The following is a 21,950-nucleotide window of genomic DNA, read 5'->3' as shown; positions in this document are numbered from 1 at the left end:
CGTAAGTAGATTTGAAATATTCTCTTAAGCCTGTACAAGGACAGTTATTAACATCAAGAAACTAAAGGCTTTAGTTTAAAATACACAAGCCTGAACAAGGGGACTGCTTTACTTTCACATGTATGCAATGAGAACCCCTCTCCCAAAGTACTTGCCTACTCTACAGAGCAGTCCTAGGAAAGTCTAATGCAGTCCTTGGGCATAAATTTTATAAGGGCCAACCAGTAATGGGTTATAGGGAAGAAAGATAACGGGTGAATAAAAAACATGGAGTGCTAAACAAGAAAATACATATTGGAATAAAGGTTTCTATTCAAAACCCAATTAGGGTCCTGTGAGGGATAAAAGGTACAAAAATAATAGCAAGACAACAGGAATAAAACCCACATGGATCACTGTGGCATCCAGTTTCTATTCACAAAGAAAAAGCTCCAGTCCATCTTTTAATTTTTTTGAAAAATTCCTGACATTACAGAACTAAACTGAAATGTATTAATATTCCACTCTTACATTTTCATGACAAACAGAAAAATTCATGAGCCAAAAAAACAAACAAAAAAAAAAAAACAGGGAGAAGCTTATAAAACTAAATATGGATCTCAGCATTAACAGCTGAACAGAGAAAGGAATTAAAACGCTTTAATTAAAAAATCACGAGTGGATGATAAAGTGTGTAGAAACTGAAAATTTACAAACTATTTAAAACCTGGAATCGCTGACTGTTCAGAAACTACACAGATGGATCATGGGTGGTGGTGAACAGCAGAAAGGGTTATGGATGAATCTGCATTGTTCTAGCTGCTCCCCATGCCACCCGTCTCCGAGGAAAGCCTGTAACACAGAAACAGACAAGAACTCCAAGTTAGTTTTCCCAGTGTCCAGCTACCCCTCACCTCTACAACTTCAGCCTGGCTAATGAAATGAAAAGTACTACTTATCACCACTTCAGTACGGAGGAAGACACTTCGCCATTAACCTCAATATGCCATGACTCTTTCTTAAACTTCTAAAATTTAAGATTTCTGAGGCAAACTACCTCAGAACAGAAGGAAGAAAAATACCATGGACGAGTCCCTCAGTCTGTGTTCCCTAAAACACTTATTAAAGGCTTTCTGAAGATAGCCACTATTATTAACAAAGATCATTTCTGGAGGATGCAAATACACAAATGTGATGCTATTTATTTACCTTTCCTCCTACATGCTAACAGCACACAGCCCATTTAGGAAACATCTGAAAGTAGCTTATGAGGTTAATGCTTAAGACAAAACTCAAGGCCTTTAGTACAGCCTTCTATACTTCTATCAGTGTGATGGCTATTCGTATGAAGAGATGATACAATTTTAAATGCTAAGGGATGTTAAAAAAGGAACAAGTAGAGTAACTATAGGCCAGTAATTCATTGTTCTCATGCTTAGATTAGATTTCAAGACTGAAGATTAAGAGAAAAAAATTGTGTTTTAATACCCTAGAGCTCACTTTTAATAACTCCCTAAATTTATGGTTTTCGTGTTGAGCCAAACTGTCCACCCAAACATACCAGGCTTTCCTGTATGCTTCAAACAGGTCATGGAATTTAGGAATTTTGAGGGAAAGGTATTTAGGCTCTCAGTAATTCTCTGATATTAGGGACTTGGCAAGGTTTTTGAGTAGAACATGTATAAGAGAAGGTTTTAATTCAGTTACTTCATAAAGAGTTAAAATCAAAGCCAGGCATGGCAGTGCACACCTGTAAACCCAGTACTCGGGAGGCTGAGGCAGGAGGATCAAGGTTCCTCCTGCCTCAGATTCAAGGTCAGCCTGAACTGCACAGCAAGACCCTGTCTCAAAAAAAAAAAAAAAAAAGATAAACTCAATATAGATATCCAGGCATGGTGGCACTGTATTCCCAACACTCAGAATGCTGAGGCGGAAGGATCACCACAAGTTTGAGGCCACCCTAGGCTATACAGTAAGTTCAAGGCCAACCTGGACTATATAGTGAGACTAGGCTATACAGTAAGTTCAAGGCCAACCTGGACTATATAGTGCTGTCCTCTCAAAAAGACCAAAAAAAAAAAGAGAGAGGAAAAAGGTATGACTGAATATAACATCTGTACTCCTTCTACAACAATTAAAAGCCAAAAGCTGGCAAGAAGGGAAAGAAACCAAGGGTCAGGAAACTGAAGAGTCCTTCAATCATGGACTGTACAGTAAAAAATTATTTCTTCACCTCAGCATGAGAAAAGAGTATTTAGTTCTTAAAAGGGGGCACCCTCTTAGCCAGGTCTAGTGGCACATAGTCATGTAAGCCCAGTTCTCAGGCGGACTATGGCAGGAAGATAAGGGAGTTCAACACCAGCCTAGAACACAAGATCCTTTCTCAAAAACACCAAAAATCATACCCCACCCCCAAAACAAAGAGTGGGGAAAGAGTCAAAGCAGGATAATCTAAAGCAAGGTAAGGCTGGGGATATAGCTCAGCAGTTCAAGTGCCTGATGAGCAAGCAAGCGCAAGGTCACGAGTTCAATTCCCAGTACCAAAAATAATAATAATAAATAATAATAATAATAATAATAATAATAATAGTAATGCAAGGTAAACAATTAGCCCCAAATGAAAGGGTTCAGTGAACACTGAAGGTCCAGGAAAGGAACTGCTGTCTATAATTTACAGTCCATCTAAGAAGATCATAGCACTCTAGCCCCACACAAGAGTTCAAAAGTGTTGTCCAGAACTTACTCCAATCCTGAACAGGGTTTTGCAGGGGTATGGGTAGGAGGCAGGAAAAAAGACAAACCCAATCTGAAACACATTAAAGGTCTGAGACTGTGACTCAGTGGTAGAGCATTCGCTTTGTAGGCGTTAACACCCCATGTGGGCTCCTCAGGACCACTAACAAAAAACATCAGGGACTCTACAATTGAAGGACCACATGGGGGAGCTCTAACCTTTTAAAAAACTGATACCAAGGTGGTAATGGTAGTCAGCCTCTTAAATATCTGGATTCATTCCCAACAATACTTCTTTAGAGAGTATTAATTAGATTGAAAGGTCTTCTAATCAGGAAGTAGGTAACATTTAAAAAGACCAAGCCCTGGAGGGGAGAGAGGTAGCATCAGTATACCAAGTCCTAACTTCTGAAAGAACTAGAGAGCGAGAGTGCATGGTACAGGAATGACTAGAGCAAAAACTTCTACCTGGACAATAATTTGCCTCCCCAATTCTTCATGCAGACTTATAGCATATAATACTATTAATTAATAGGCTCAATCTGTGAGGGAAGACCACAATAATACAAGAGAATGAGATAATGTATCGGACTCTTAGTGAACAGCTAGGTTTTGTTTAACAATGTCAATCAAAGGTGATGTGGGAAAGAGGCCATCAAAGGAAAAATTCTATACACTAATTTATTTTCTCTAATGCCCTGAGAACATACTTTCAGGACCTTGCTAATACATACTCTAGTTGCATGAAGAAAATCACAGGTTGTGTGTGTGTGGGAGAGGGGGAGGGGGGGAGGGAGAGGGAGAGGGAGAGGGAGAGACTGACTACTGGTTAAACCAGGTACGTACTCATACATGCAAGGCAAATGCTCTACCACTAAGCTATACCTGCACAGAAACAGAGCTGTACCCATCTCAGAATAAGTAAGCAGCTGAGTGTGCTACTCAGTGGTACATTGCAAAAAGCTCTAGTTCAAAACTTAACACCAAAAAATAAAATGACAAACTTCATGGAAGCGACACATTTGAGTAAAAGCAAAGCACAAACTGAAAGCACAAACTGTTAGCTCCTTCTAATCATATGATCTACAAATTTAAATTCCCTCAGGGCTCTTTCTCTTTTTTGAGACAGAGTAGTTCAGGTTGGCCTTGAGCTCACTAAGTAGCCCAGGCTGGCCTCCAATTCACTGTGATCCCCCAGCTTCAGCCTCCAGAGTGCTGGGATTACAGCTGTGTGCCACCATGCCCAGTGTGTTAGCGCCTTCTAATCGTATGATCTAAAAATTAAATTCTCTCAGGGCTTTTTCATGATATGAGGGGACTGATGAATTACAGACTGGCTGATCCCTAAGATTTCTTCAAATCTAAACATAATTTCCTACTCATGACAGTGTTGATGGGAAGAGGGAGGGGTAAGCAGGGAATAGAAAGGTACAGGAACTTGGCTGACCACTCAAGAGTTCATTTAGGATGACTAGGCTGAGGCTTAGAAATTATGGGCAATGTCACAGGTTGGATGTTCAAGACTTCCCTAATGTTGTATCAAGAGGGACAGTACTCATTCCCAGCAATGTAGACTGAACAACTTAATTGATTTATCCAACCCTGTCCTACCATTCTGCGTAGAGAAATGTGTTCTTTGTATGTATGCCTTGGAAAAGACCCTAACACTAACCACTGCCCAGAGGAAACAGCCTGGGATAGACACCCTTGCTCCCTGCTGCTACTGGTAAGGTAAGGAATCTGAGAAGCTTTCTACTTGGCTAATTATCAGTTATAAAGGACTCTCAATATCTATCTAAACACTGGCACTTTTCTCTTTGTGGAAATAAAAGATTGTAAAAGTAACCTGGGAAACAAAAAGGCCAAAGCCAGTTGTGTAAACTTCCTAGTGGAATAGCCATAGGTCGTAAGTTCCCACCCATTTACCCGGCACAGCACACGATGAACTAGGGTTCTTACTCTGTCAACTTTATTACAGCTAGAAACACAAATCTGGCCAGGAAGGCCTGCCGATAGCTTAACCATTAAATAATTTTTTAAAAAAAAAGGTCATTGGAGAAGCTTTTATTCATTAACACAGAGCCTAACACATTGTTATATTGCAAGGCAGAATAAAGCTACAAAAAAAAGATAACAGAACGAGAAAGAAGATCAAGAACTGTGGCTCTAGATAAAGAATTCAACAAGTCAGACTCTGAAACAGGCACTCAGCTGAAATGGCCTAAACCTAAACAAAGGTATATACCATTGCCCCTCCAACCCCCACCCAGTTTTATCCCAAGTAGTAAAAAGAAACCAGTCACAAGCTCACAATAGTTTGGTTCTCACCAGTATTAACAAAGGAAAACAAAATGAACCAACAACACTTGAGGATGTGCCTCAAGATATGCACTCAGTAGGGGGAGAATCTCTGTTTCTCACTTTTCAGTTTGTTAGTTACACATGGCACCGCAGAAGTGGTGGTGGTGGTAGCTGAAGCCCCGGTACCCTTAGCAGCAGACACAACATTTAGAGCCAGGAGAGGGATGGGTTTCATGCCAAGCAGACTGGAGACACAAGGGGCGGTCGGAAGAGGGTTGGGGAGGCTGGAGGGTGCGTCGGAGGTCCCCGCTGTGGCGAGCGAGGGGGTGGTGGTGGAGGAGGAAGAAGAAGAAGAAGGGGTGGAGGGTTGAGAGAGGTTGATGCTGAGGTGATCGGGGATCGTGACGGAGGCTGCCTGGGAGGAGGGTTTAGCGTTTTCTAAACTGTAACAGAGGAAAAAAGGAACAAAAAAAAGGGTGGGTGGAAGGGAAGACCACAAAAGGGAAAAAGTACAGGACAAAACCTCTTCAGTTCTATCAGTAAGTGCCTTTGGTTGCCAATTAGAAAGACTTAATATCAACTGGCGATAAGCTCTTAGTCTCTGTCCCACCCTCTAACTATGTACACTTTTGCCACCTTCCATTCCACAATGCTATTTAAAACTGCTTTAGTGAAGAAAAGGCTGACAGACTGCGAAAATCATACATGGCATACTTTCTAGTTCTGACACATTGACCCAACCCAGAAATCAGGAATGATTTTAGGCAGAGAATGATTTCAGGTAGAAAATAAAAAACACTACTCAAATCCCCAAACAAGGAAAAAATGCTTCACCTATCAATCAAATATCAATTTCCCATTTCAATGGAAAAAGCAATTATCAAGTAATTACTTGAAAAGCTCTGTATATTACACAGAATTTTAAAAATTGTTTTTCTCTGTAATTAACATTGAAGTCTACTTATATATCCACAGCAAATAAACCAATACATAAGGATGGTAAGAGGCAAGAGCCCAAAGTAGGCCACCAATTTCAGAGAATGTAGCATTTTCAAAGAAAACTGCTGAGAACACAAGTGTAGATAAGAACTGGAGCTTTTCTAGTGGGAGGTGGCAGAGTATAAAAGACTCTTTGTTTTTACTGAACATACTTCTAATGTCTAATGTCGGCTTTAGAGAACTGGAAGAAACTCAAGCACTACCAAAACATCCATGTTTAAAAAAAGCAAAAATAATGCTTCTACTCTTAAAATATGCTCCAAACAACAGTAACTTTTCAAGAGCAGGGCGATTCCTCTTAAAGACTCCATTTTGTTTATCTTTGTTCAGAATCAGTTGAAAGCCACAAAGGAGGCACAGTAATTAACTACAAAAAAGCCCCAGACTGCCACCATGAAAACTAGAGGCACAGCAGAAATGCTCAGAATCCATTAGTGAAAGATAAATCCTTCTTGTCTAGTATTAATAAAACCAATTGGATTGTTACAACCCATCTGGGCCAAGATCAGAAGATGGAGGATGAAGACCAAGCTCTGTGCATACAAAGTCCTTGTTTTTGTGTTAAATGAAGCTTTAAAAGTTCTGACCCAAAACCTCAGCTTGGACAGTATCATTAAACAGCATGATCCTGAACAGCCAGACATTCAGTAAGAAATAATCCTGAAGAGTAACTCTAAGCAAGATTCTTCTGCTTCCTTACAATATGGCTACTGACTATAAAAGCAGCCAGACAAGCAAGTCACTTTTAAGCATTCACAATTCAAACATCTGACTATACACCAAAGGGGAAAAAATGGCAGTCTTCCTGAAGTATAAGAAAACAATTTCCAGATTCCAAAAACGTGATTTTTGTCACTTAAAACTCCCTGCCATCACTCTCATCAGAAACAAGAAGATAATTCTTCACAAACAGCCTCTGTGGAAAAGCTACAACCATAAATACTAAACTGGATATGCTTGGCTGGGAAGCATGAAGACAGATCTAGACATAGGAAAGTTTTCTACGTAAGACTAACAGCAGTACCTCAAGGAACAAAAACACTTAAGGAAACCAAGGTCCACTACTGGAGAACTGATGGCATTTTTAGCTAGGATCCAACACATGGTCAGTATAAGCATGACAAGAATACAGACCATACTTATGAATTCCTTTCCTCTGTACTAGATTCAGGAACTCACATAAAACTTTCATGATGAACAAACTGAATACTTATGAGAAAGGTTGATGAAGAGATAAATACTCCCAAAAAAAAGATACAGCTAAGCCCCTTGGGAAATGGGCTAACACTGTCTTAAAATGTTAGTAAACAATTAAGAATGTGACTACAGCGCACAAGCTGCAAGATCAAGAAAAACAAGTATCTTAAAAGATGCTCATCTGACAGTTGTCCTATAAACTGAGTATAAACATTACCTTCGTATGGCCTAAAGGAAATAAAACCTCAGGAAGTGATAAAGGGATGAGACTGGAGGGGTAAGAAAAAAATACATCTGGTATTTCTGAAACAACATCCCGTTATCTGTGCCTCCCCTTTTCCACAAGTTCTGAATAACAGACCACACTTGCCATTTGAGAAAAGTAGATGTTTTCAGAATAAATGCTGTGGCTGTCTCCAGAAAAAAAAAAAAAAAAACTGCTCTGACGTCTCTTTATTCCTTTATTCTTAATTAAAAGTGCTCTGGACCTTAAGTCAAGCCAATGAAAGATGTATTGTTCTACACAACATGGGTAACAAGAGAAATGTGTATGTAGGTTTTGCTAGTACTGCTGCTCTAGCCAGGACACTGTCCTATTAGTAAAGACTACTACGTCATCCTTCTCATTCCCCAAATCCCCAAACCACCAAAAATTAAAAGCAATCTACGTCACCCCATGCAAACTGACTGCAATCTTTTCTCTGCTACACTCATGACACAAGCAAGCAGGATAAAGTACCCACCCACCCCCAATAATTCCATATATGACAATCTACTACAATGTTCCCAACACACACATTACTGTGTTGGCATTAATAAGGTAAAAGGTAGGGCAACCTTACCTGACATTGATTAGATATTGAGCCAGGCTAATGCTGGCAGCAGATCCAGTGATGGTAACCTGCCTATCAGTAGATCCTTCCACTGGGTTCGCAATTTTGATCTGCGCCCCAGACATCTGACGGATCTCATTGATTTTGGCGCCTTGACGGCCAATTATGCAGCCAATCAACTTGAGGAAAAAAAAAAAAAAAAGGCACACCAAATTAAGATTTGCAGTGACTACATCCAAGGATCACAATGCATCTAACTTTTAGAACCTGAGTTTAAGAATATGGGAACAGAAACTACTACCTACATCCTACATTCTTTCCCCATAAATTCTGGTCAAAACCTCAAGTTGTAAATCTCAGCCTTCTGACAACTTCAGATCATAGCCAACTCTGAACTTCTAGACAAGCACTAGGTATTCATTTCTTTCCTCAAAGTATTAATTCCAGGGATGTGGATATAGCTCAGCAGTACAAGCACCTCCCTGCGAAGTGCAGGGTCCTGACTTTGAGTCCCAGTGTCCCCTCCAAAAAGGTATTAACTCCAAAGTCCAAATAAATCAGAGCCAAGATGACACCAAACCAGATTTTTAAAAAAGCTTAGAATTAAAAATGTACCTTCAGTTTTGGCCATTAACAATTCTTAAATTCATCCACCACTGTTAACACTTACTATACTTAGTGAGAAGTGTGTTTTGTTTTGTTTTGTTTTGTTTTGGGGGGTGGTCTTTTTTGAGACCACAGGATCTCGCTATGCAGTTCAGGCTAACATCCAATTCGAAAGCGATCCTCCTGCCTCAGCTTCCCAAGTGCTGGGATTATAGGCGTGTACCACCACGCCTGGCAAGAATTCTGAATAATTTCTAAAGTTTTTGCCTTTGGAGAAGAGAAATTACTTTAAATTTGTGTTGTTCAATATTATAAATAGTAGTATGTCATTCCTGAACATCTGACATATTTAGTGAGAGTGAAAAATTCTTAATTTTTATTTTCAAATAATTATGTGGTCCATAACTACCATGTTCAACAGCACAAATCTAACATTCAAGACCCACCATACCCAAATACAGAGCTTTATATTTTGATACATATTCTTTCCACCTCATGCTAACCCCCCCTCACAAAATAAGTTTTGTTCATTTTCTCTATCAAGTTTGTGCTCAGAATTCTGTAGATTCTGTTTTTTGGTTTTGTTTTTTTTTTTTTGAGACAAGGTCTCGCTATAGCTCAGGCTGGCCTCAAACTCAGTGATCCTACCTCAGCCTCAGTGCTGGGATTGCCAATATGTACTGCCATGCCTGGCAGAAGTCTATACTCTTTTTTTTTCCTTTGAGACAAGGTGTCGCTAAGCAGTCCAAACTGGCCTCGAACTCAAGTGATCCCCCTGCCTCAGCCTCCCAGGTTCAGGATTACAGGCACACACCATCACACCCAGCTTAAATCCTGAATATGTCGTCTACAAATTCTCACTTTGTTTCCTTAGGGCTTAACAGGACATTTCTAGTCTTTAAATCCAATCCCACACAATATCACTACACTTACATCGTTTGGAATGGTGAGTTCATGAGAAGTAGTCTGAGCAGATGCATCCAAACCTGCTAAAAGACAGAAGAGAGCAAGAAAGTTCAATGCACTGCATTCAAAACTACACTGATTTGCACATTAAACTAACAGAAAGAAATTAAAACTGGAGACCCAGCATTGGCTGTTGGGATTCATCACTAACTTGGAAGCCTCCACGGAGGAAAAGATGGGGAGAGGGATGTAGAAATAATGCTGGAATGTTCTTCTGTACACTCAGAAGAGCTGATTTCATGCCATTTCCTGCAAAGCCCAATCTATTAGGGATAGGGGGATGTGGTATCCTCAAACAGGACCAAAATCTAAACATCAAGTCCTCTGTACTTCCACCCTTTGTCTGCTGTTGTGTTTCAATTTTATTACACCCAATGCTCACTAGCACCAACGCCAGTATCATGCCTGCTATTGGGTACCATGGACTTTTGGCACACATACAGAGTTGCTTTAAATATACCTGTATCAGATTAACATCCTCCACCTCTATCTTCCCAACTTAGACTTAAAAGGTCAGATAAAATGAAAGGGCTGTCAGGTGAGGGGAAGCTCATTTCTCCAGATTCATTTCGTCTTTTTGCTCAATTTGTTCTGGCTTTTGTTTGGTTTTCCAATTAAAAAAAAAAATCCCATCAGGAAATACCCATACCCATCTATAATGACACCTGGACTGGACCAGGCCAGCTGGCTAACCCTTACAATCCCAGTCCTGCTCTCTTTTTTAGAAGGGGTTGGCCAGATCCATCAAGGGACCGTCAGGGGCACCAGGCCCACCCCTTTGCTCTCTCAGCTCCTCTCTGCCATGTGCACGTTGCTGGTATGGTTCATGGGCAGTGAAACAAGACTCCCACCAGTTTATTAATATAACAGTAGAATACTACAGATTTTTTTTTTTAATCATTACCCCAATAGCCTTTCACCTCTGGAGAGCTGGATTCAATGCCTGTTAAGATACAAGTGAAAATGAGTTTGGTGGTCTCATCCTAACCCTATCGGACAAGTTATTCCTTATACAGAAAAAAAAAAAAGCCCAAAAAACAAAACAAAACAAAAAACAAAAACAAAAAACACTACACAATTTGGCACAATGGATTGTCTCTACCCAAGTCTGCGAATAGCTGGTGGAGAGAAAGGGGGTGCTGATCAGATCAAGGGGGCAAGAGTTAGGATGGATTACAAGAAATATCAGCCTACCCTTTGCCTGACAAGCATCCCCAGACCTCACCCCAAACCTTCCAGGGCCTTTTTTTTCTTTTAGAATAACTCACCCCAAATGAAAACCACGTTAACAAACACATTACCTCCTTGGGTTTAGCCATGGACAGGCTAAGTTTAAACCAGCAGGACGCTGGGTAACGAAGTTTGTTTTAAACAGATGTCAAGCTGAGACCTTGGGACTGGCCTCGGTCTTGAACTACACCTTACAAAAATAAACACTGAGGTGTCCATACCACTGAATCCGGTGTTGCCATGCGTCATGGGAAAATGAGACTGTTGCATTGCCAACTGGTGCAGCTTGGTCAACTACAGGAAGGAATAGGAGAGGTTGGCATTAGAAGAGTTACAAAGCCAGGGCTCAGGCATGTTCAATGTGAAAATGCAGGGTTCCTGATCCAAACTCTACCACCACCGCAACTACAGCAACTACTACATCTACAACACACGGCAGGTACGGGGCTTAAAATACAATCCTAGGGGTGGGCAGAATATGAAAGATAAGGGTTAAAATAGAAGTATAAGTCTAAAAGAATTAATGTATTTTGGGTATGTGAAAAGAAAAGCAACAGCTCCCGACCAACAACCATCCCCTTGTGGGCTATTTAATGAAGGTGTTTGCAGCCATTGCAACAGTTGCCCCAGGGACAAGCATAGACAGGCTAGGTAAACAAACTGTGCAGTGGTGCTAGGGAAAACACACCATGCAGGGTTCCGCCAGTATTAGGGATGGGGAAGGAAATGAGGAGGACAGGGAGACTGCAAGAAGAGAGCATAGGAAGAAAGCAAACTGGTTTTAGTCCACATCACTTGACATCTATAGCTGTTCTTATTCACCTACATAAACTATCCTGGCTATTGTAAAATAATCCCTCCTCAGGTCAACTTCCCTTCTCCTAGGGCCTACCACTAACCAAGAGCCAATCTCAACTTTCCAAGTCTAATGCTCAGCATCTGAAAAGGTTAGTAGGAATACAGAAAGAGAGCAGGAAGAAATGCCCTTAAACAAGGTCTAAATACCAGCACTTAAAAAATAGTTTTTAGTAGCAAAGAAAATGTTACTAACTTTAATTCCCAAACGTTCAATTTTCTGTCTTTCCCTGGATCAGTAAGGCCCTCCACCCCACCCCAAGTATTTTTTGTTACCTCACATTGAGGAGTACTCAAGGGCTCATCCAACATCTCACCCCCCACCACCACCAAAAGGAAGCCTCTATTCAAGGAAGCACAGTTCACTGTCAACTTAAACTGTGCCCTGAGATGACAAATGACAATATACCATGGAACATCTCTTTTAAGTAAAGTAATCTGAAACATGGAAAAAAGTAGAAGGCAGTAATTTCTAGGGGTTAAATTCAAAAAGCACACAAAGTTCTACTAAGCACTGGTTAAAAATTATTTAAGGGCCAAAATAAGTGGTTTCACTTTCAGAGGATAACAATACTGCCAATGTTTAAGACCCAACTCATTTCGGGCTACTTGAGAGAAAAAGAGTCAAGACAATTTTGGATGGGAGAGGGAGCTTTTCAAAAAACAAGTAAAAACCAAACTTACATCTGGCTGTGGAATGGCATACTGTCCTTGAATGGTATAGGCCTACAAGAGGAGGAAAACAATTCCTATTAAAAACCAATCACGGACAGCCACCCAGTGGGAGGGGGAGGAAGGGGACAAGATTTCAACTAGCCAGGAAGCCGGAGTTGAATTAGAGAATGGGGAGCCAGATTGAGACAGTAGATGGAATCTCACATATATAGTCAGACCCATACTGGCTTCTTTGAATCCTTAGTGTCTTTATTCCAGGGATCCTATAAGGTAGACAAATTCCCCAATCAAGGCAAAATACACTTAGCTGCTTTTTAATGAAAATGTGACCTCAATTGACCAAGCCCCCCCCCCTTCCTCCCTACATAAAGACAGCCTTAGAGGGAAAATGGTTTCTTCCCTCCCCACCCCAGCCCTTCTACCCATTGTGGTGCTGTGAATGATTCGTATCTGCATAAACTTACATGACAAGTTTTGAAGTAATTCCCTTTCCCCTATTTTTCTCTAACATCTACCTAAAACCTTGAGTACACTAGAAGCTAGCTGGATCCCTAACACTAGGGAGCTGACCACAGAACACAAAAATCACTATGCTCTAAATCCTGACTTTTCCCACCTCCCCTCCATAAAAGGCACTTGCAGCTCCCACTATGCCCTCCTCCCACCACACCATGACCTCCCAAAAAGGGAGCTGGGTCTTCAGGACAAGGGGGTATGGGACAAAGAGGAAAAGGGAAAAGGAAGGGAGGGGAAGGAACAATTGCCTGGTTTAACAGGATGTGAAGCTTCTCACATCACCGTGGCCAGTACCCCCACAAGTGCACCCAGGTAGGGGTGGGAGGAAGGTGAAAATGGGGTGGGAGGAGTAGGACAGGGGGAGGAGGGGTTGAACCAAAAATAAAAAATAAAAAAATAAAAATAAAAATAAAAAAAGAGTTGGTGTTACCATCTGGTGGGCTACGCGGCCTGTGTGAAATGAGGTGGGGAGGGTCAGTCCAGGTCCCCGTGGACAGGTGGTGTCCACAGCACAAAAATCACCAGCGCCACTGGCCCCCCGCGTGTTGGCAGTCTCGGCTGAGGCGGAAGGATTGAGTGAGCCTTGGAGACTGAACATCCCCTCTCACCTCTAGAGGTGGTCCCTCCAGGTCAGGGTTGAGGCACATGGACGGGGTGGTGTGGGGAAAGCTCGCACTGTCGCTGCCTGTGCTGTACCTGTCCTGTGGATAAATAGAGGATTTCAGTCTCCAGGGCTGTCAATCCGGCACCTTGTCACCAGCATGAAATTCACACAAAAAAAGTTGTTTATTTTTTCCTTTTTCCTTTAAAAAGGAGCTCACGACACAAATTTGAAACGAGCTGTAATCAGTAAATTAAAAAAAAAAAGTTACCTAGTGGCAGATTTCACACTGCACAAATGGGTTATTTTCAGTAAGAATGAAGGGATGGGACAACAGCCGACGCCAGCTCCTGGTCAGTGTGGGACTAAGTTGAACCCCTACAGAGCTCACTTTGCCACAAAGGAACAAAAGACACAGGTCCATCTGTGGACACTATGAACTGGTCCATACAAAAAAGGCCATGGGAATGATCCATGACAAGGCAACTCATGGAAGAAGCTGCAAGCTTTATTAGAGGGTGGTCAACTGAATAAAAGGAAGGGGGGTAGGGAAGCAAAGAGGTACAGAGGGAAAGGAAGAGAAGGAAAAAAGGAAGGGAAGGGAAGAACTTAAGAGAGGACTACTGCCACAGAGGGTGGGACTTCTTTGAATTCCAAATGGGTATGGGAGAATCCAGAAGAGCAGGAACCTGGAGTTCCAGGTGAGAAGGCAAAATTCCTAATGCTAACCCTCCATGCTACACTGACTCTAAGCCTTTGCTTATCCTACCCAATACACAGACTGACAACCCTTTCACCAAACCAATTTATACAAAGCTAGTGCTAATGCAAGGTACTAACCTGCCTCAGTAACGTTGTTACATGATTAACCTCTTGTGAAAGCTCCCAGAACTATATAATGAACTTAAGTTCCCCAACAGTTTTATGCCAATTCAGTTAAATGTGAATGAGATGAACTTGAAGTCTATGCTTCCCTTCTAAATGGCTTTCAGGTCAAATACAAATACTATAGCAAAGGTTCTTATTCCCTCTAACAGGCTAGATAGACCCAAGTGCAAAAACAGCATTTTGAGCAATGCATTTGCTCACATAGCTACCCAAACAAAGGTCACTATTTCAATCTGAATCTCAGTATTTTAAAAACTGACCTACTTATTCCTCAAATACTAACCAAAGCATAAGATGACCATGGTGCTTCTCCATGTTCTTGTCATATAAATCTAATTTGAGAATAAACCATGTGTCAAAGATGAAGAGTTTAAGGCTGGTGAGGAAGGAGCAGAGGAGGTCAAGGGGGTGCTTTGGTGTTCTTGCTCTAACACCAAAGGTCACAGCACCACAGCCCAACATGCTCTCCCCGCTATTCTGGCACGCTGAACTTTTACCCCAGCTGATTTCAGTTATGCCAAACAGGTTTAAATGAGTGTTTACAAGGAAGAGCCTGAGGGACAACACATTGGATTTGGGAATGAAGGGGTAGGAGTAGGGGAGGTGAGTTGGAGGGAAGGGGAAGTTTGTAGGGCACTCAAGTTTAGGAGTCCCCAGTTTGAGACCAGCATTCAGATCTCCTTCAGAGGTCCAACTCTGCTACCTTTACTCAGACCTCTAAAGACTACCCCATACACATAAAAGCATTGTTAAAGTGGGGGTAGGGTCAAAACCAGTGACACCAAGGCAATTTAACTTTGTTCTAAACCATAACCCACCTTAAATTACCAAGTAAGTTACCTCTTCCGAGTGCCTACAAAACTTCCATTGCCTGCTAAAAATTAAATAAAGGCTTGGCATTCAAGGCTTTCTCCAGTATAAAACATGAAACTACAAGCGATTCAAACTATGGCCAGAATACAGGTCTCAGCAAGCATGCAGAGTGGGTTTGGTGTACTGCTGGCAAAGTTGACATTTCAAATATAATCTCTGTTCATTCTAGCCCACCAATAATAATTTTCTTACCTGACCACCTGCAAAGATGACTGGAGAACTTGATGGCTTGGGCCGGTACGGGATGGTCACGCCCTTCGGGGGGGACTGGGAGAGAGTCAGAGGGGAAAAAAACAAAAAGAGATAAGGTTTCAAAGCTGCTTCAGCTGTGTGGCTTTAGCACACACAGGTCAGTTAAATTAAAAACTTTTATTTCCATCCCCTTGCCTAGCAAATTATCTCTGGCTAAGTATAACCTCAAATTATCCATAGTATCCCCTTAACCTTTTTTGTTTTTGAGATAGGGTCTCACTTTTTATTTTTAGTTCAGGCCAGTCTCGAGCTCATTAAGGTAGCCCAGGTTGGCCTTGAACTCCAACAACCCTCCTGCCTCAGCCTCTCAAGTGCTGGGATTACAGGTGTGCGCCAGCACACCGTGCCAAGTACTTGTGTTTAAACTGTAAGACCGGTCTACAGACTAAAGGTTACACTTTTGAGATAAGGTTTCACAATGCAATTCAGGCTGGCCTCGAACTCACAGCAATTCTCCTGCCTCAACCTCTAGAGTGCTGATATTACAGGCGTGTACCACCACGCCCAGCTAAGCTTACACTCATTTGAAGCACTAGTTCCTGCTTCAAAGTAAGTTTTATGAGCAGGAAAAACTTCCACATGTACATTTTAGTCAGTAAAATTTTTTTTTTGTCTTTTTCAGACAGGGTCTCGCTGTGCAGTTCAGGCTGGCCTTGAGCTCACTTTGTAGTCCACGCTGGCCTCGAACTCAAGAAGATCCTCCTATCTCAGCCTCCCGATTGCTGGGATTACAAGCGTGTGCCACTAAGCCCGGCATTAGTCAGTAATTTTTAAGATCTTGCATTGTGTATGGAATAGGAAGTAAGGAATCCAAATGTTATGGCTCAGTTAATACACATACCATACTTAAATAGTTCAAAGGCTTCAATGAAGATTTTTCTACACTCTACTTGGAAATTAAACTTTCTTTTCTGAACGGACCAACTCCATGGAACACTAAAAAAAGTTTAACTGCCCTTAATTTTATTCTTTTAATGGACTAATAATATTAGCAAGAATTCATAAGGCATTTAAAAACAACACCATGGTGGCATATGCCGGTAATCTTAACACTCCTGAAGCCTGAGGCAGGAGGAACACAAGTTCAAACCCAGCCTGGGCTACATTAGAATGACTTAGCAAGACTGCCTCAAAATAAAATAAGGGGCAAGTGGTACTATATACAGCTCAACATGAAGCCCCTGGGTTCAGTGGGGGTGGGGGGAGTGATGATGATGCAATACTAAGTGATGATGATGCAATACTGATGTATCTCTCTTAATATAACTGCCATTTTTACTAAGTCCTGCTTCAAAATAAAAAATTAAAGGATGTGAGCAAGTTTTTTGTAACCAAATGTAACACTACAAAAGGGAATTTAGCTTCCCAGTAACCCAAACGCATCTTTTCTCCACTTAGCCCACGTAGTCAATCTTAGCCGGGTGTGCTGGTGTATGCCTATAATTCCAGCACTTGAGAGGCTGAGGTGGAAGGATTGCTACAGAGTTTGAGGCTAGGCTACAAAATGAGCTCAAGACCAGTCTGAGCTGCATAGCGAGACCATGTCTCAAAACGACAAAACAAAAAAAAAGACAAAGACAAAGTAGTCCATCTTCCCATCTTCGTCTACCAACTCCATTAGAATTGCTATGAACTAAAATTCACTGCTGCTTAGCCATTTCTATTTTTGCACACAGACCATAAGTAAAATCAAAGATGGCAGAAGGAAAATATGAACTCAGGAAACCTCTTTCCCTACCCCCCATTGGAAGCTTCCAACAGCTTCACCTAATTCTGGTCTTTCTAAATATAGATCAGTTCTTCTGTCCTCAGAATCACCCTCCCCCAACTCCCAGCATGAGCCTGAGGGCTTACCTCCAACATGACCACGCAGATCTGTTTGACACACTCAATGATGGATTGCGGGATGCCAGCAATAGTGATAGCCCGCTCAGTTGAGTTGGGGAGCATATCTCCCGCCACTTGGACCTGAGCCCCTGTACTCTGGGTAAGAAAAAATTCAAAATCAGAAACAATTCATGTTCTTCCAATTCCTTCCAGTAGCAAATTTATCGCATCTCCTTCTTGCTACTATTCCCTTATTCCGGATAGTAGTTTAGTGGAAGTTAAAAATAAATTAGCCTCTGAAAGACAGGAGTAAGCCTGAATAACAGCCTAAATTTAACCTACTCAAGAAAAAGGTCCTGAACAGTTTCCTCTCAGCAAGTGACAGCTCTGTGCGCCAAGCCAGGCATGGTGGTACAGCCCTGTAATTCCAACACTTAAGGAGGCTGAGGTATGAGGAGCACTATAAATTTGAGGCCAGCCTCAACTATACAGCAAGACCCTGCTTCAAAGAAAGTATTTTTAAAAGATAGTTCTATAGGAAATAAAATCCTGGGGGCTGGGGATTTAGCTCAGGGGCACAGCGCCTGCCTGGCAAGCGCAAGGTCGTGAGTTCGTTTCCCGGTACCGGAGGAAAAAAAGGGAACAAAATCCTCACAATTATTTACCTTTCATGTGTTTTGTTTTGTTTTTTCCGGTACCAGGAATCGAACTCACAACCTTGTGCTTGCCAGGCAGGCGCTGTGCCGCTGAGCTAAATCCCCAGCCCCTACCTTTCATGTGTTTATTGGACAAACGCTGATGTCAAGCCCATTCTACATACCAGGCCACTGCCTGAAGTACTTTTTGATAAATTAACAAAACCAAGACCTGTTTCTCACAGCATTTACAAGGTTCCCAAGACTCCAATCATATTTCTTTTCTTTTTTTTTCCAATCAAATTTCTTTAGGAACCATTCAGCCTTCATCCCAACACCAACTTTGGTAATTCCCAGATACAATTAAAAACATCTTTAATCTAATCCAATTGTCATTATTAAAAAGGAAATAGGAGACACCTATCTCCTACCATATCTATGTCCCCCTTTTCCCCTGGTGCTTAGTTTGACCAACAGAACTACTGATTTAATTACCTCTCTTAACTATTATCACTTTAACTATGAAAAATATTGTAACTTCATGGAAAAGTTACCAAACTGTCCAAAGTTACAAAAGAAATGGAAATCATGTGCACGAGTTGGAGAGTCTAGCTAACTTTCTCACATTCTGGTCATTTTGTGTTCTTTTGGTAGTGGGAAGTGAACATAGCGCCTTCAAACTCAACTACTACATCCCCAGCACTTTTTACTTTGAGACAGGGTCTTGCCAGGTCATTAACTGCCCAGCTTGGAATTTATGGGTCCTCCTGCCTAAGCCTCCCAGAGAACAGTTGTGTCATGACTCCCAGCTGTGGTCATTACTAAAACTTATGAATTGAGAAAGGCACAGTGCTCACATATAGTCTCAGATACACAGGAGCTGAGGCAGGATTGTCTGCATCCAAAAGTTGAAGACTAGACTGGGCAATATAGCAAGGCACCGTTTTTAAAAAGGGAGGGAGGGAAGAAAAAGGACTAGGGTAAGTAAGTAGCTTAGTATAAGAGTATTTACTTAGCATGCTTGGGACCCTAGGTTCAATCTCCAGCACTATAAAATTATTATTTTTGGTACCGGGAATCAAACTCAAGACCTTGCACTTGCCAGGCAGGCACTTGTGCCACTGAGCTGTATCCCTGGCCAGCACTATAAAATTAACTGAGTAGGGGCTGGGGATTTAGCTCAGCGGCAAAAAGCGCCTGCCTGGCAAGCGCAAGGTCGTGAGTTCGGTTCCCGGTACCGGAGAAAAACAAAAACAAACAAACAAACAAATAAAATTAACTGAGTATCTAGGAAATGTGTTAAAGCCATCAACTTTATAATACTTTCATTACCAGTACACACTGTAGTCCTCCCAGACTGTTACTTTAGTCTTCTCATCTAATGCAAACTATTCCTACTTTAAGAGTGAACAAAGCCATATTTGGAAGAAATACCTCTCGTATTTCCTTGATCTTGCAACCGCCTTTTCCAATGAGAGAGCCACACTGACTAGCAGGGACGACCAGCCTCAGAGTGACTGGGGGTCTACTGGCAGCTGTGCTATTGGTCATAGAGCTGCTGATGTCCTACAAAAAGAAAAAAATTAGGATACCAGAGAGACAGACAAGCTTAAGCAGATCCCTGAGAACTCATGGCTTCCATAAATAAACAACTTACAAAAATTGTGACCTTGTACAAGACAACTCACATCATTAAAATGACAAAAGGTTCAAGTACCAAACTCCTAACACACTAAGTGAAGAAGAAAGCTTGTACACACTTCCTCAGAAGTAACAAATTTGGGGCTGGGGATTTAGCTCAGCGGCACAATGCCTGCCTGGCAAGCGCAAGGTGGTGAGTTTGATTCTCGGTACCGGAAAAAAAAAAAACAAGAAAAAAAAGAAACAACAAATTTATTTTCCTTCATCCTGGAAAAGTGCAATTAATAGAGAAAAAAGCACTATTTTATATAAAGAGTTGAGGGTCAGGCGTGGTGGTGCACACCTGCAATCCCAGCACTTGGGGGGCTGAGGGCAGCAAGATCATTGTGAGTTCGAGACCAGCCTGGGCTACAAAGTGAGCTCAAGGCCAGCCTGAACTGCACAGTGAAACCCTGTCTCAAAAAGACAAAAAAAAAAACACCAAAAACAAAACAAATTAAGAGTTGGAAATGGGAAAAACATTTACGTTAACATTAAATCAAAGCACACCCCTGTAATCCCAGCACTCAGGAGGTTGAGGCAGAAGGATCGTCACCAGTTTGAGGCCAGCCTGAACTACAGTGAGTTCAAGGGCAGCCTCAACTACAGTGAAATGTCTCAAACCCCTCCCCGCAAAAAAGAAAAAAAAGTAGCAGAAACATTAAATCAAACAGTGAAAAAGATGAGCTGCGCATGGTGATGCATGCCTGCAATCTAAGCACTCTAGAAGGCTGAGACAGGAGAATCTAAAGTTAAAGAATCACAAATTACCCACCCCGGGAATTTAACATGACCTTGCCTCAAAATTTTAAAAAAGCTGAGGATGTAGCTTAGTGAGGTCCTAGGTTCAATCTGTCAGTATCACTGCTCCTAAAAAAGGATAAAACATTGCAACCCAATTCAAATTGCGTCTGTGATCTTAAAGAAAATTAAAAACTACCAAGTTAAGAAAAGCCAGGCTTGGGCTACGAAGTGAGCTCGAGGCCAGCCTGAACTACGTTGCAAGACCCTGTCTCAAAAAGACCAAAAAAAAAAAAAAAAAGCCAGGCTTAGTGGGGTACACCTATAATCCCAGCATTACGGAAGGCTGAAGCAAGAGGGCCACAGTTCTACCCAGCCTGGGTTTTATTTTTTTGAGACAAGGTCTCAATAGGACAATGGTGGTTCACACTCTGCAGGGTTTTTTTTTTGGCACCAGAAATTGAACTCAGGACTTTGTGCTTGCCAGGCAGGCACTGTGCCACTGAGCTATACCCCAGGCCCAACTGAAGGCTTAATTGGGGAAAAACCTTTCTAAATAAAAGGCCTGGCATGGTTATTTTACTTGATAACCTACTGCTCTCCATCCAAGTATAACCGTGACACATTACCAGTGTCTGTGTATACAGTTTTTAAAGGATACACATACATTTATTATAACAGCACCCAGAGTTGGAAATGTAATTTGTATTTGACAGGACTCCTATCAAAAGCACATTAATTCAGTTTACTTTTAAATTAGCTGGTGTAAAGTTTGCTAAAGAAGCAATGGCATACCTTCAAAACAGTTGGCCAAGAAATTTAAAAGGAAAAACACAAAAAACTTTAAATGACCTGAAGCTCTCTGTGGTGGAGCCTTTCCCTAACATGCACGGCCCCCAGCACAGCTAAATAAAAACTAAAAACAAAACAAAAAGAGAGTATCTGTTCTGCTGGGCATACTGCTATATTCTTATAGTCCCAATTATAACAGTAATAATGGTAACAAAAAAATAAAAACAGGGAAAAGAAACAAACCTCTTCCAGTTTGTCAATGATCATAGCAAAGGCTTTGAAGATGGCATTAGTGGGTCCAGCCAAAGTGATAATTCGCTCAGGACAGTTCCCTTCCGAGATGTTGATACGTGCACCACTCTAGATAAAGAAAAGAAACAAAAGGACATTTAACAGACTGAAAAAGATCTGACAATGTACAGGACACATAGAGACAAAAAAACTGCCTACACACAAAAGTCAGTATCCTTTCTGTTGCATGTTTGTCCTTGAATACAGTTGATACCAGCTGCCTCAAGTCTGGAATTATTTCTGAGATTTGTCAGAAAACTGTATTTCCCAGTACACTATTTGTCATTACAAAAATCTTGAGCCGTATCTGGGTGTGGTGGCATATGCCTGAGGCTGAGGTGGGAGCATCACCTGGAGTTTGCAGCCAGCCTGAGCTACAAAATCCCATCCAAGGGGCTGGGGATTTAGCTCAGCGGCAAAAGCGCCTGCCTGGCAAGCGCAAGGTCGTGAGTTCAGTTCCCGGTACCGGAGAAAAACCAA

At 41.6% G+C, this 21,950-nt stretch overlaps 1 protein-coding gene across 9 annotated transcripts in view; it reads right to left on the bottom strand.

Annotated features, from left to right (window-relative positions):
* Positions 1 to 392: 392 nt before the first annotated feature.
* The window catches only part of Pcbp2 (poly(rC) binding protein 2), a gene marked incomplete in the record, with an annotated part of 26,116 nt that continues 4,558 nt past the window's right edge, over positions 393 to 21,950 (bottom strand). The window contains 11 exon segments of one of the 9 annotated variants that reach the window (XM_013520932.1): positions 393 to 831; positions 8,052 to 8,221; positions 9,582 to 9,634; positions 10,519 to 10,557; positions 11,066 to 11,138; positions 12,384 to 12,425; positions 13,499 to 13,591; positions 15,445 to 15,531; positions 17,359 to 17,487; positions 19,401 to 19,532; positions 21,423 to 21,539. In XM_013520932.1, coding sequence (XP_013376386.1) covers positions 795 to 831; positions 8,052 to 8,221; positions 9,582 to 9,634; positions 10,519 to 10,557; positions 11,066 to 11,138; positions 12,384 to 12,425; positions 13,499 to 13,591; positions 15,445 to 15,531; positions 17,359 to 17,487; positions 19,401 to 19,532; positions 21,423 to 21,539 — 972 coding nt within the window. 9 annotated transcript variants of the gene reach the window in all.

Source organism: Chinchilla lanigera, unplaced genomic scaffold, assembly GCF_000276665.1.
Source record: "Chinchilla lanigera isolate Chin_1 unplaced genomic scaffold, ChiLan1.0 scaffold00057, whole genome shotgun sequence".
NCBI lineage: Eukaryota > Metazoa > Chordata > Mammalia > Rodentia > Chinchillidae > Chinchilla > Chinchilla lanigera.
Note: the sequence above shows the minus strand (reverse complement) of the source record. Positions and strands in the feature narration are given on the sequence as shown.